Source organism: Epinephelus fuscoguttatus, linkage group LG15 (genome assembly GCF_011397635.1).
Source record: "Epinephelus fuscoguttatus linkage group LG15, E.fuscoguttatus.final_Chr_v1".
NCBI classification, from domain to species: Eukaryota; Metazoa; Chordata; class Actinopteri; order Perciformes; family Serranidae; genus Epinephelus; species Epinephelus fuscoguttatus.
Window position 1 is genome coordinate 27,581,232 of NC_064766.1, and position 13,686 is coordinate 27,594,917.

The 13,686-nt window shown below is 42.1% G+C and overlaps 1 protein-coding gene across 6 annotated transcripts in view; it reads right to left on the bottom strand.

The window, feature by feature from the left end:
- Positions 1 to 3,460: 3,460 nt before the first annotated feature.
- The window catches only part of kcnn1a (potassium intermediate/small conductance calcium-activated channel, subfamily N, member 1a), a 75,988-nt gene continuing 65,762 nt past the window's right edge, over positions 3,461 to 13,686 (bottom strand). For all 6 annotated transcript variants that reach the window (XM_049599020.1, XM_049599021.1, XM_049599023.1 and 3 more), the window contains 2 exons: positions 11,743 to 11,812; positions 3,461 to 9,163 (listed from right to left, as the gene is read on the bottom strand). In XM_049599020.1, the coding sequence (XP_049454977.1) occupies positions 8,858 to 9,163; positions 11,743 to 11,812 (376 nt within the window). In that variant the 3' untranslated portion in view covers positions 3,461 to 8,857. The remainder of the gene's footprint in view (positions 9,164 to 11,742; positions 11,813 to 13,686) is intronic.

Here is a 13,686-nt window from a genome sequence, read left to right on the forward strand (position 1 = left end):
AAAATGATTGATGTTGAAATAAATGACACTCTAAAAAACATTTGCTGGAATGAAAAGGCCCTTCACACCCACTCTCCACCACTACAGCACTGTGCATAAAAAAGGCCCCAAAAAAACCACAAGATCAATACTCATATTCTCTCTGATTTCCCCAAGTGTATGCCAAACCACGTTAGCTGAAAGTGATAGGGAGGGCATTAAGCATAATGCAGCTGCTAGCTATTAGCTCCCAGGGCAGACAGGGAGAAAAGTGCGGCCTGTGGTAAATTCAATAAATGACTTCCAGTGCATGCTGCAAGCTGTCCCCGAAGGACCTTTTCACACTCTAGGATGATCCTCAACACCCTGCAAGCCAATTCCTCCCCCTCCTGTCCTTCCTCAGTCCGAGGGTCATCTTCACTCCTCTGCAACCTGCATCCTCCTCTCGTCTTTCCTCGCTGTGGACTTCATCTTCAGTACCCTCTAGGGGAGGTCTCAGGTAATTTGATGCTTCTTTTCTTGCCTTTCACACTTAAACACAAGAGTAAGTAGTAGCTGGACGAATTAACTGTGCCCATTAAGACTTACATCGTTACAGGAGGAAATGATAGGAAGCTTACCTGCCCAGGACATTAATTAAGCCGAGTATCTGTGGCTAAACTGGACCTATTTTACCAGTTTTCCACTTTGGCTTTCATCATGAAACAAGATTGTGTTAGTGTGTGCTTAGAATCACACATGATCCTTGTTATATTTTAAACAATGGGCCTCACGCAGCAACAACCTCCTAAATTTATATTTTCTGTCAAGAGAAAAAATAAAGAAGTCAGCTCCAGATGCACCAAATGTTCTCAGCCATCTGAGTCTGCTCTTACCCAGGTGCACTGAATGATGAATCCCACCTGAACATAACTAATTAATTAGCATAGGTAACGCCCCCTTAACACTGTGTAAGGGCAAGTGTTATGCCGTGTGCAAAAATACTCTGGCACATGCCAAGAATGAGAGAGGTGCCACCAAAAATGGCTGTAAGAAGAACTTGGTGAAATCGCAATGGTAAATAAATCTAAAACCCAGCAATATTTGCGATGCTGTAAATGTCGGGTCATCAGCTACCACACTGTTAAAACCAGTAGTAAAAACCCTGCACTGAAAATGTTAGTTTGGTAAAAGTATGTATGTACAATCAGGAGTATGTGCTAAAAATTAGAAGCAGTGCAGTAAAAATCCTCACATTTGAGAAGCTGGAACCATGAAATGTTTTGCATTGAAAATGACTTAAACGATTATCAAAATAGTCACCAATTAATGTTGTAATCAGTTGACTAATTGTTTCAGCAGCACTCATGGGTGTGTTACCAAACAGGCCTACCAGGCCCAGGCCAAGGGGCCCCTAAGCCAGAGCCTCTGCATAAAGTCCCGGATACTGATACGGTGAAAAACACTTAAACAGTCTAACTCCATAATTCAGTTCTACATAGTTCCCGGTCTTTTCACATTTTTAACAAGTGATTTCTAACATGTAAAATGTGTTCAGATGTAAATCTCAGACTTTACTTTACCCTAACTTAAAAAAATCTTGAAGCATTTCTTGTCAGAGGGGTTAAGGATAATTTATACTCCTCAATGTACGCAAATAGATGAGTCTGTTTCAAACATCTTCCATGCATCTTCTCTGATGGCACAGTGGCATGCATATTGATGATGATGATTTTATACCTAATATTTATAATTATGATTTTGTCTCGTCATTTTAGTAACTTTTATTGTATATTACTGAATTGTTTGATTCTATGATCTATGGATACATTGCTGCTTGTTTTTTTTTTACTGTGTCTTGTAAGGTGTCCTTGAGTGTCCTGAAAGGTGCCTATAAATAAAATGCATTATTATTATCATTATTATTATTAACAGATGGCACGAGAGTGCAGAGTCAAAAGTTTGCCCCAACAACAAACAACGTGATGGTGGATGAGGTAATTATATTATACCTTAAACGGAGGCAGTGTTGCCTTAAGGGGAATGTAACGATTTGTTCTGTTTCACCATTATATACATTTCCTCGCCATCTCCCGCAGTCGTGTCTTGCTTGAGCTACACTGTTCTGCCTCCAGATCTCCGGTACTCCCTTTTGTCCATATCCGTAAGCTTTCAGAAAATACAAATACGGATAAAACTAATACAAAGTACGTGTCAAACGTTGAGCATAAATTAACCCTCAGTCATCATGTCAGTAACAGCACCAAAAGTGCTAAAAAAAAAAAGAAAAACTGTGACGATGTCACACCAAAGAATGATACACATTAAGAGAGTATTTCTCTCCCCTCAGTTTGTCTACAGGGCTTTAGATGGGCTGAGCACTCAGTTCTGTGGGGAGAAACAACAGAAGGTTGTACCTGCCCTGGGGGGTAGGGGGCCACTTAAGCGTCTGGGCCCAGGGGCCTGTTGCATCATAATCCGTCTGTGGCTGCACTTAGTTTGTGAGCAAAAATCTTAATTTGTAAAGTTGCCAGTAACTAAAGTTATTGAATAATTGTAATAGAGTATAAAGTGCAATATTTCCCTGTGAAGTGTAGTGGAGTAGAAGTAGAAAGTGGCATGAGATTAAAATACTCAAAGTACCTGAAATAATAATGCGTTCTTTTTTTTGTTCCTCAAATTTAAAACCTGTGTATCCTTGCACTGGACAGTTGGAGGGCTTTGGTTTCTTGGTAAGAGTACTCTAAACCACTCGAAAAATGTTCTCTTCCCTCGGAGCAAAAATAAGGAAACACTGGTGAATCCCAGATATCAGTGGGTGCTCATGAAATAAGAACAAATCGTGGATACGAACAAAAATAAGAGAAGATTTGTTTGTGTATTGCGTCCTGCACGAGGCCCAATATTTCATGTAATGATGCTGTACTCATAAGGGAGGGCCGAGGAGCAGAGGAGCTGTGTTTCCACTGCTGCATGTCTTTGGGGTTGTATAGCAACAACTGCAGGGTGACTGACTCTGCCACTCTTGCGGGATATCGGTCTGCTGCCAACTCCCTTCTGATTTGGCTGTAATTAACCAGGCTGAGCCTTGTTTGTGCATGCCGACATGAATAGTAGCTTGTTATTTGAGCATTAATGGCTGTGTGTGTCTTAGTGTGTGTGTGTCTCTTGTGTACAGCCCATAGTTCACCTTGGAACAGCGCCTCAGCAGCTGTGTGTCCTCTGGAGCGATGTTTATGTTTATGTCAATACATCCTCCTGTAATCATGTTTTAGGATGTCCCTGCCTCACAGTTTTCCGGGAAGGGACGCGTGATGTCTGTCGACACATGTGCCAACTCACCTTTCACTGTCACAATTGGCTTTAAGCTGCTGCCACTTCCCTTTTTCCTCGGGGTGGACCTTATGCGGAAAAAAGTTTCAGATTGGAGGACAGGAAATTGGACGGTTAAAGTTTCGTCTACAGCTGCCAAAAAAAGAAGAGAGCTGTGGTCATAGCTGAAGATAGTCTTTAATGATTTGACCTTGGTGTCTCTCCTTGCTAGGACAAAAGTTCACCTGCAAAATGAAGGAACAGCGAACAGCATACAGAGAACATGTTAAACCCATTTGCCATCCATTAAAAGTTGATTTATTCCAGTGCTACTACGTACATTATGCATCATGTGGCAGTGTACACAGAACAATGATTGGGTTACATTTCTTCACTTTTTGGGGGGTTGTTCACTCCATTATTGTTCAGTAGAAGTGTGTTCTGATTCCTGCTCTATGAGGAAAGCCTACTTTTCAGGATAATAAAAGACTCTGGGATGCGTTTATCACTTTGACTCACCTACCATCATCGGAATAACATCATGAATGTCCCTCACTTCACTACAAAATACTGTGCATTTTTTTATTTTCTGGTGGAGAAAATCGGGTCACTATTAAATATTGGAATGGCGTTTTGGCAGGACTTTGGTGGCGACAGCATAGACTGAAGAAACCTTCACAATAACAGAACCTGATTATACCTCCGTGAGCAGGAAAACAATGTGTGAAATTAATAAAATGTTTAATTTGTCAGAATTTCAAATCCTTTCTCGATGTTTTTCTACTGCACACTTGCACCCAGCTACTTTCACCATTTGTCCCGTTTACTTTGTGACATCTACAATGAGGTCATATTTACAGGACACCCACTCTCGCTGTTCACAACCCACTTGCAGGCCAAAACAGACGTCTGTCGGTAAATGAGCTCTCATCTTCTCTTTTTTTTTTTCAATCTAGTCTCGCCCTCTTAACACCAACACCATCACATCTCTCTGGGGAAGACACTCCAGCATCTGTGATCCCTCCTGGTGTAACTGAATATTACACACTGAGTGCAACATGGAACATGACCTGGGGGTTCCCCTGCTTCTTCCTTCCTTCCTTTCTTTCTTTTTGTTTTGTTTTTCTCTCCGTTCGAACCACTCAAAGGTCTTTGCTGCGGTCCATTTGGGAAGCCTCTTTGTATGTGGGGGAGTGATGCTCTTAATGATGACAGATGACAAACGCAAGGCTAAACCTGCGATGTAATGAGGAGGTGGAAAGCTTAGATACGAAAAAGGTAGGTAAGGTCGCGATTAAGCGGATAGTCTTCCATTAGCCGTCCTGACTTATTGGACGACTCTGATTGAAACTGAGACTGTAACAGCATGATAGATCCCTTCACACTGGAGGAGTGGAGTGCAGCACTGTACGAAGAAGTGGCGAGAGGTGGGGGCAGTAAAGAGTCATGCTTCATCAACTCAAGTTGAAAAGGAAAAAAGCTAATATTCATGCTTGATTAAGTTCCACTCGTAGCAAACTGAATATGTTCTTAAATGAAGTGCTCTCTGGTCAGTCCAGAGCCTGTGGGAGAGCGGACTCACTCACCATCTCACAGGGTTTAGACTCACCCCGACAAAGCATCTCGGAAAAAATTAAGATCTAAGAAATAATAACAATAATCCTATTTGTCTGTTAGCTTTAGGGACTACAAAGATGATTCTCAACACTATCATCCTTTTGCGACTCAGATTTTCTACCATTTAATCTAGTTCAGGACAGCATGCTAGCCCGCTGACTTCCTCTTCTGCCGTTAATATGCACTTTAGAAAAATAAAAACTCTAAAAAATCCTAAATATTTCTCTTCAAGTCAAAAATCTACAAGTCATCACAACTGGATGCGTCACATACCATGCCTTTGATATTTAAAATCTTAGAATTTCTCCTCCATCATGGTGAATGTGTTTCAGTGTCTTTTTGAAAGACAAAACAGAGGCCTGATACTGTAATATTAAAGGAATAGTTTGACATTTTAGGAAAATCGCTTATTCATTTTTTCTGCTGAGCATTAGAGAGATGCTTGACACCACTCTCGTGTTTAAATATAAAGCTAGCTAACAGCCAGTTAGCTTAGCGTCGACTGAATACGGGGGAAACAGCTAGCCTGGCTCTGTATTACGGTAACAAAATTGACTTACAAGCGCTGCTAAAGCTCATTAATTAACTAATTATATTAAGTTTAATTCGTACAAAAACCTATGTGTATGAAAGACAGGTTTTGGTATTATAGGAGACTAGTCTTGTTACCAATGTGATGTTGCCAGGCAACCAACAGACACTCTGCTTTTGCTTTGAATGTTATCACTTGGCTTTATCACTGGTTATCAGCTTCACAGATGTGGGTTAAGGGGCCCTGCTACATCTACTAGTAGGCTCAGATCGTAGACTGACATGACTGCTCCCCAAAACTGAAGCCAAAAGATCTTGATCGCCCCCTTGTGGCTGGCTGCAGTATCGGTCATAAACCCCTTCTCCTCCATGTTAGCAGATGGCACATGGGCCAAACTTAAAGATCAAAGTATAGTCAAATAAATTTTTCCCTAAAGATTGTGTCTGTCATTTTAGGTAAGTCATAACACGCTGATGTATGTTCAAGTTTTTAATTAAAAAGTTTGATTTTAAGTAGCTATTTGATACTATGAGAAGGGGGTTTGGCGTCATGATTGACAGCTGTGTGTTCCAAATGTGGCTATCAATGGGAGTGCTCACAATTGGTCAAACGGTGGGAACTCGATACCATGGCGACCCCTACTGCACAGACCCTGGCTCCAAATGACATCACCAGCGCAAGATGTCAGCAGCCCTATCTAGGATATTTTGGCTTCGTTTTTGTACAGTGGGAAGAAGGGGAGACGCATTTAGACGAACAGTATCAGCCCAGTAATGCGGTTGCAGTTTCGCTTCTTTTTCATTTTTGTTAAGTTTAGGCGCAAATACTAAGAAGTTAGGTATAGAAAAAAGATCATGGTTTGGCAAATATATTTGTTACTGACGTAACCACAGATGACACACTACGTTACGTAGTTAACATATTGCAACGCTGACTTTAGTTTCACACAGGACACGAATCCACACTCCTGGGTGAAAGTCCTGTGTTGTTTGACCCAAACACCACCCCAACGTCCCTCCTTACACAGACTTCTCACTATATAAACTTACTTCGTCTGACTTCCTCATTTACTCTCGTCATACTTACTACAGCCACTTGAGGTCACCGCCTAACAATGAACACGGCCATCTTCAGACATTGCGTCCACTTTAACTGATTTCCTTTGGGAATGGGGATTGATTTTCCCTGACCAATCACTAGAGACCAACTTACATGCCTAAAAATCTGACGTCATTTTAAGTTGACACTGATGCGTCACCATGCCAACATTTCTGTTTGGCCGGGCTTTTTAGAGAGGAGCGAATAGAAGGAAAGCAAACCCTTAAGTGTTGCATAACGTTGAGAAGATCATGTTGATTCCATGTTACAATGCCAGACGAATCATTCAACTCAAACTTGGTAGGTTGGGCAGATTCAAAGGTCATGGCCCAGGCAAACGACACAACCTCCTAGTGGATGTAGCAGGCCCCTTCTAACCCACACCTATGAGGCTGATAACCACTGATAATGTCCTTTCAATTGTGATAAAATTCGTTCTGGACTCCAGACTGCGACTGCACAACTTAGATTTTTGGTTTTGTACGATCAGATTGAGTAAGGCTAGCTGTTCCACGAGAGTGGTATCAATCTTCTCATCTAACACTTGGCTGGAAAGTGAATAAGCGTATTTCCCAAAACTATTCTTTTAAATTTGCAGAGGGACCAAAGTTTCTTCAGCACTTTTATTTGTATCCTTTCAGGATTATTTTGAAATAGCGATCTCTCATCACCTCATATTTTAAACAGAGAATGCATTACAGAATCACATTACTGCAACTCTCTAGTTCTGCAACTCTAAAACCCTAGGTAGCCTATTAAAAAAAAAGAAGGAAAATTTAGAAAAAAAAACTGAAAGAAAGAAAGGCCACAAACAAAAGTAAACGTGATAAAAATCTAAATCATGTAAAAATCATCAAGCCATCCGAGGAAGGTTGTAATCCATTGTCATTTTTGCACAGAACCATGCAAAGGGGCAGGGTTGGTTTCTCAGTTCGACCAGTGATGTGTGCCCGTGTGGCCGTATACACCAGCAGACCTCAAGCCATGCCATTATCTGAAGACCACAGGAAGCTCTAATTAGTGGTGGTGAGAAAGGTAGACTACTACATATTTCATTGTTGTGTGTATGAGTGTGCAGCATTGAGCTAAAAGTGAACTTGTTCTCTGACAAACACTCGCAAATAACCTCTCCGTCGGTCTCACTTTTGCTTACTCTCTGAACTTTTCATTTCCCACGGTGTTAGTAGAAATAGAAAAAAAAGTTTTCAAAACATTTAGAGTTGCTGTGTAATGGAGGCAATGTTATGCATTACATTAAGACATTTTCTTTAAATTTTTGGAGAGGAATGTATCTGAAAAAGGAATGCAATGCTGTATTCAGACTGTTAACATCGTAAAAAAGCTCTGAAATTAGTAATTAAATAACCCTCTACTATTTATACATTCAGGCACTGAAAAATCACATGTCAATATGTAACTAAAAAAGATAGTCGCTCTCATTTTCCCTTGGTAAGAACAAGGAAGCTGAAACCTTGAAGTTGGCAACTGTGTAAATTTTTCCTACCCAGTAGTAATGCCATATGCATCCCCTTTGCTCTTCTTTTGTGTGACAGTTTCCCCTCCCCCTTAAGTGCATCTTCAAACACTGACCTGAAGTCAGCGCTCTCGTAGCCTCATCTAAAGCTTTCACCCTAACCTATGGGAAAGAATCCATGACACTAGTCTTTTGAAAGGGAAATCCAATGGTTTGTCTTGCTCTCCTCACCAGACAAACAGATAGACGGACGGATGGGTGGACGGATGTCCTCCATGGCCTCAGAGGGCCAGCAGGTGAGCCGAGGCCCTCAGCTCCACAGACCAACTTCCCCCCTCGTGGTTAAGGACTCTCCGGTGTGATAGCCAGCTCTCACCCCAGCGACCCTGAACTCAGTCATTTTTTAACTATACAAGGGCTTTTACAAAAAAGCTAACTTGAACAGCCATACAATGGCTAAAACATAAACCATATCTCTACTTTATCTCGGTTTTTCAGTCATTTTTAATTTTTTTTTCTCTTTTTCTTTTTTTGGATGCATTTGTGTTTTTTCTTGATTTAAGTCTTTGTTTGCTTTTCTTTGTTCTTTTGGAGTAGCTCTGATCCAGTCCTGTGCTGAGAGGGTCAGTCACAGAGGAATTGGTTTTTGGATTTGATGTTGGGTGGGGAGGAACAGGAGAGGGGATGAGTGGGAGGAAGAGAAAGAGGGCAAGGATCAGATCAGGGGTCAAGATATGGGTTCATTATTCGTCCAGACATGGACTCGCCAGCGGTTACAGGGACGGCTTTGGATGGGAGAGAATGAGGTGACGAGTTGGTCTGGGAAAAGGCGGAGCTCGAAGGTGATTGCAGAGGGTTTGTCAAGGTTATCCGCTATCAGAGGAGGTGTGTGGTGCTGTGGAGGGAGAGCGCCGCCTACGGGCGGTGGAAGTCCAGGATCGCTCTGAGCGTTCGGAGCGCTCTGAGGCTAGTGAGGCGGGCCGAAAGCGGTGAACAAAGCCGTCCAGGAAGTCCTGCTGCTGCTGGGTTATGGCTTGGGAGATGAGGCAGGGCAGCGCCTGCAGGCTGCCCGTCACCGAGTCCAGCTTGTCCTCCAATGTGCCGATGCGCTTGTCCAGCTCCTCACTGCGCTCCTGCAGCTCTGACACCAGGTCATACATCACATTCTGGGTCTAATGAAGGAGAGAAAGTAAATGTGTTTGGGGAGGTGCAAGAACAGGAGGACAGAGAAGGAAGAGGAGGAGGGCCAGACAAAGGAGGGAAGGACAAGATGAAAAACATGAGCAATTTTACAACTTAATATCCCCAGGGAGAGCTGCAACAAATTTACAGAAGGTACAGTACGTATACATCACAGCGAATACGCCTTTCATGTCATAACTCATCATGAATTACATGAGCAGACAGTCTAAATCTTATTCAGGCCGAAGAGAAGGAAAGAATGACAGGAAGCAGAGTGAAGGGGAGTTGGACAGTTTCAGCAACTCAGCATTGATTTTATCTTCCCACTGTTTCACAACCAGCTTCTCCAATCCATTTATAGCCAGAGAAGGTCTTTAATGCTTTATGTATATGCTCCACACAGCTCATTCATATAATGAAAAGCGTCTCTATTATTTAGGCACTTATTGTTCCGCAGTGGATGCAGCTGGGCCAAAGTTAATGCCAGTGGTATCTGCATGTAATTCCTCTATTCAGACTATGGCTATTGTATGTATTGTAAAATATACAATAAAGCATTATATTCTTTTCTATTCTTTATTTTGACAAAGCAAATTCCATTTGACATACAATTGGTCACCAGCAGTGTTCACAAAATACTTGAAGGCCTTTTTCAGACACCAAAATCAAATTATTTATCATATGTATAAGCCAGAAATCAAAGGGTTACATCGCCATGGGGCTTAACAAAGAGACACTGAGCCGTTGAACTACTGTAGGCTGTACACAGATGGATCTGACCATCGAGCAGAGTAAGGGCAAGTAAACACACATTAAAGGAGTCACCCTCAGAACCTTTTAAAATACACACTGGAGTGCAAATGCCATCCACATCAAATGAGGCTGCAGTCATGCACCTCCCTTTGAACCCCCTCTCCGCTCTGCTCTGCTGGGTCAGCTGACGTCTATACAGCAGGACAGAAGCTACCAAGGCATGACTGCATTCACCCTCTCCTTACAGACGGATACTGTTTACAGTGTGTGGTTAGGCTCAGGTTCCCCAAACTCTTACACTGCCATAAAATATTACCAGCAAATGGGACTTCAGTCTGTGCTGAGTTTGATTTATTTTAGTTGACAAATATCAATACACTTAACAACAAAAGTATACAGTAGACTTCAGGGATAGTCCTGGATTTGTTGTCGTTATTGTCTCCAGTGATTTTAGAGCTCATATCAGCTCGACAAAGAATGAGACAGTTGGTCTACATTGAATATTATTTACACAATGTAAGTAGCAAATGTACTTTCACCCATCTGTGCGTCCATGGTTGTGTAGGTCTTAACATGAGGTGTGGTCAGGTGCATTACTGGCGTATTGGTCAACAAAAACCTGCTCTAAAGTCAGAATGGTGAAGTATTTTACTACTAGTTAAAGGGCTCATTATTCAGATAGTAAGATGTGACTACATAAGTAGCAGGAGGAGCAGTGTAACTTCATTGATTACTTCAGGAGGTAAGCATTTAATTCTGTTTCCTCTGCTAATTTTATAACTACAGTTTTTGGCTTTGTTGCTCAGTAGTGCAGTGGTTAGCATTGTCACCTCACAGCAAGAGGGTTCCTTGTTTGAACCCGGGGTGGGGGAGCCCTTCTATGTGGAGTTTGCATGTTCTCCCCGTGTCAGCGTGGGTTTTCTCTGGGTACTCCAGCTTCCTCCCACAGTCCAATGACATGCAGGTTAATTGGTGACTCTAAATTGTCCGTAGGTGTGAATGTGAGCGTGAATGGTTGTCTGTCTCTATGTGTCAGCCCTGTGATAGTCTGGTGACCTGTCCAGGGTGTACCCTGCCTCTTGCACAATGTCTCCAGCCCCCCATGACCCCTAACAAAATAAGTGGTTATGGAAAATGTCCCACGATATTTGCTGCACTGACATTACTGCTCTTCCAGCATTACTCAGCAGAAAAACGCTTGCTTTTTCAATTTGCCAAATCTGCCATGTATATAGAGCGCCATGTGCGGGCACACCTGGCTTTCAAAGGGAATGGGAGATGACAATCTGATTGGCTAAACATTTGTTGCACCCAAAACACACCTATGATTAAATAAGGGACTAAATACAAGACAATACATGCATGTTAGGTTAATTTGTGACTCTAAATTGTCCGTAGGTGTGAATGTGAGTGTGAATGGTTGTCTGTCTCTATGTGTCAGCCCTGTGATAGTCTGGTGACCTGTCCAGGGTGAACCCCGCCTCTCGCCCAGTGTCAGCTGAGATAGGCTCCAGCCCCCCACGACCCCCAACAGGTTAGGTGGTTACAGAATATGAATGAATGAACTAAATACAACCCCTTTGCCCCATGCACCAGATTAGGTGCCGTTTAACTCGCAAAAGTGAAGTTGGAAACACTCGAAATGCACTTGACGTCATGTGCTATAGATCATTTAAATAGGGCCCTATATGTGCTGCTTGGTGCTGGGCAGATGGTGCACAGCTGGTTAATTAAAGTCTTCTTTCCACACAGGTAGTCATGTAATCACTGTCTGTATGAAAACATTAATTCTACCCACATCAGAACGGAGACTTACCTTCGCCAGGTCCACCAAGGTGTTGGCCTGATCATTGAGTTTCCTCTGCTCCATCTTCACACTGCGCAGTCTGGTGGAGGCAGAGGGAGGTGGGAATAGGAGGAGGAGGGCAGGAAGAGGTGGACAAAGGAGAAAGGGGAGGAGGCGAAGAAGAGTGGCGGAGGGAAGGGGAGAATAGAGGGCGGTTTGCAGGAGTGGAGCAGAGAGATAAAGACAGGTTGTTTGGAGGTGATGAAGGGGCAGAGAGGGCCGATAGGGAAGAAAGGAGGAGGAGGAGGAGGAGGACATTTTTATCAGGCATGCTCTCTCACTGATGACATTGAAAAGAGAGAGGACTGCCTGCATGCATCGTAAATATATGTACGGTACATATCGATATATATACATATATAGAGAGATATATATATGTATATATATACACAAGCATTCCTGGTCTTGGTCAATGCAATACCAACCAAAACATGCAAAACTTCGGAAGCATACTACGCTCATTTTGAAAAACAAAAATAAAGACCGTGTTTATCATGTTTTATCTGATTTTTTTTTTGTTATAACAAGATCTTTTTCTCATAATAGTGCAGTGCTGTAAGTAGCACTTTTTACATTAAAAAAGTATTTTTCGCTGCAACGATAAACAGTCCTAATACAGAGATGATCTTGTTACAACCCAAAAAGAATTTGCTTCTCACCAACAGGAAAAAAATCTCAATATAATGCCAAAAGGTATTATTACAATGACAAAACATGATGGGTTTTTTCAGTAAGAATGCAATATGCTTCCATACAAGAAAACCCCCCAAAATTTATGTTTGAAATCAAAACATTCCCATCTCTTTCCAAAAGTAAGACGTCAAAAAAGGAAAAAGATGACATGCCCTTTGTCAGTGCTACACACAGCTCAGTGGTAGGACTTAATATATACACACTGGTCATTCAGTAAGCGTGCAGTGACCGTGAGTGACTTTGTGCACAATGAAATGTGAGTCTTTCAGTGTGTGTGTGTGTGTGTGTGTGTGTGTGTGTGTGTGTGTGCGTGTGTATGTACATGGGTTGATGTGTGTGTGTGTGGATGTCACAGATAAAAGATGAAACTTGCCAGAAATAAACTGTTTCATGACACTGCTGAACATACGGCAACATAGACATTTCAGATAACTTGCGCAATGATACGTCGGACATGTTTTGTGATGCCTTCAACATTGTGCCTCTTTATCTCTAATCAAATGCACTACGTCCCTGTAAGAACTGTTAACGCTGATGCGAATAATGTGTCATTGTTAGTGGTGGCATCACACAGCCATCATTGGGATGTGTGAGAGGAAGAATTTCCCTGTTCGGCAAATTATGAGACAGGATGACATTCAAGGGCATTTATTCATGTGCAAATCAGTATATCAGAGCGGAGTGAGACCGCTCGCTTACGGCTCTATCTCTGTGGGAAACAGCTTGTATGTGTCTGTTTGCCCGGCTTTGTTATCCCTTATGGCTGTCGAAGAATGGGGGCTAAAAGCTAACAGCGCTACTTATTAATGTAACGCATTATGAGAACAATTTTATTCTACAAAACCACAACCTATGTGTTGTGTGTTGTCTTTTTGTGCTATGTCGTCAATGTCATGTGCAAGCTTTGGCATTTGATCTCAAAAAGAAAGAAAATAAAATGTAACAACAGCAAATATTTAAACCTCATACATTACATTACAGTGTGTGTGTGTGTGTGTGTCATCACAAAACCATCAGGAGTGTAGGATGATATCTGTTGATGCAGGTTAATATAGCCTCCAGAGCAGCTATATTAATCATGGGCAACATTATACAGTACATCGTAGATGATTATGAACCGCTGACCAGGCCAACAAAGCTCCAAGCTCATTCTGTGCAAGATGCTTTTCCTTTCACACGTTCTCTCCAGACAAACCCTCCACTATCGACACCGGTGGCAAA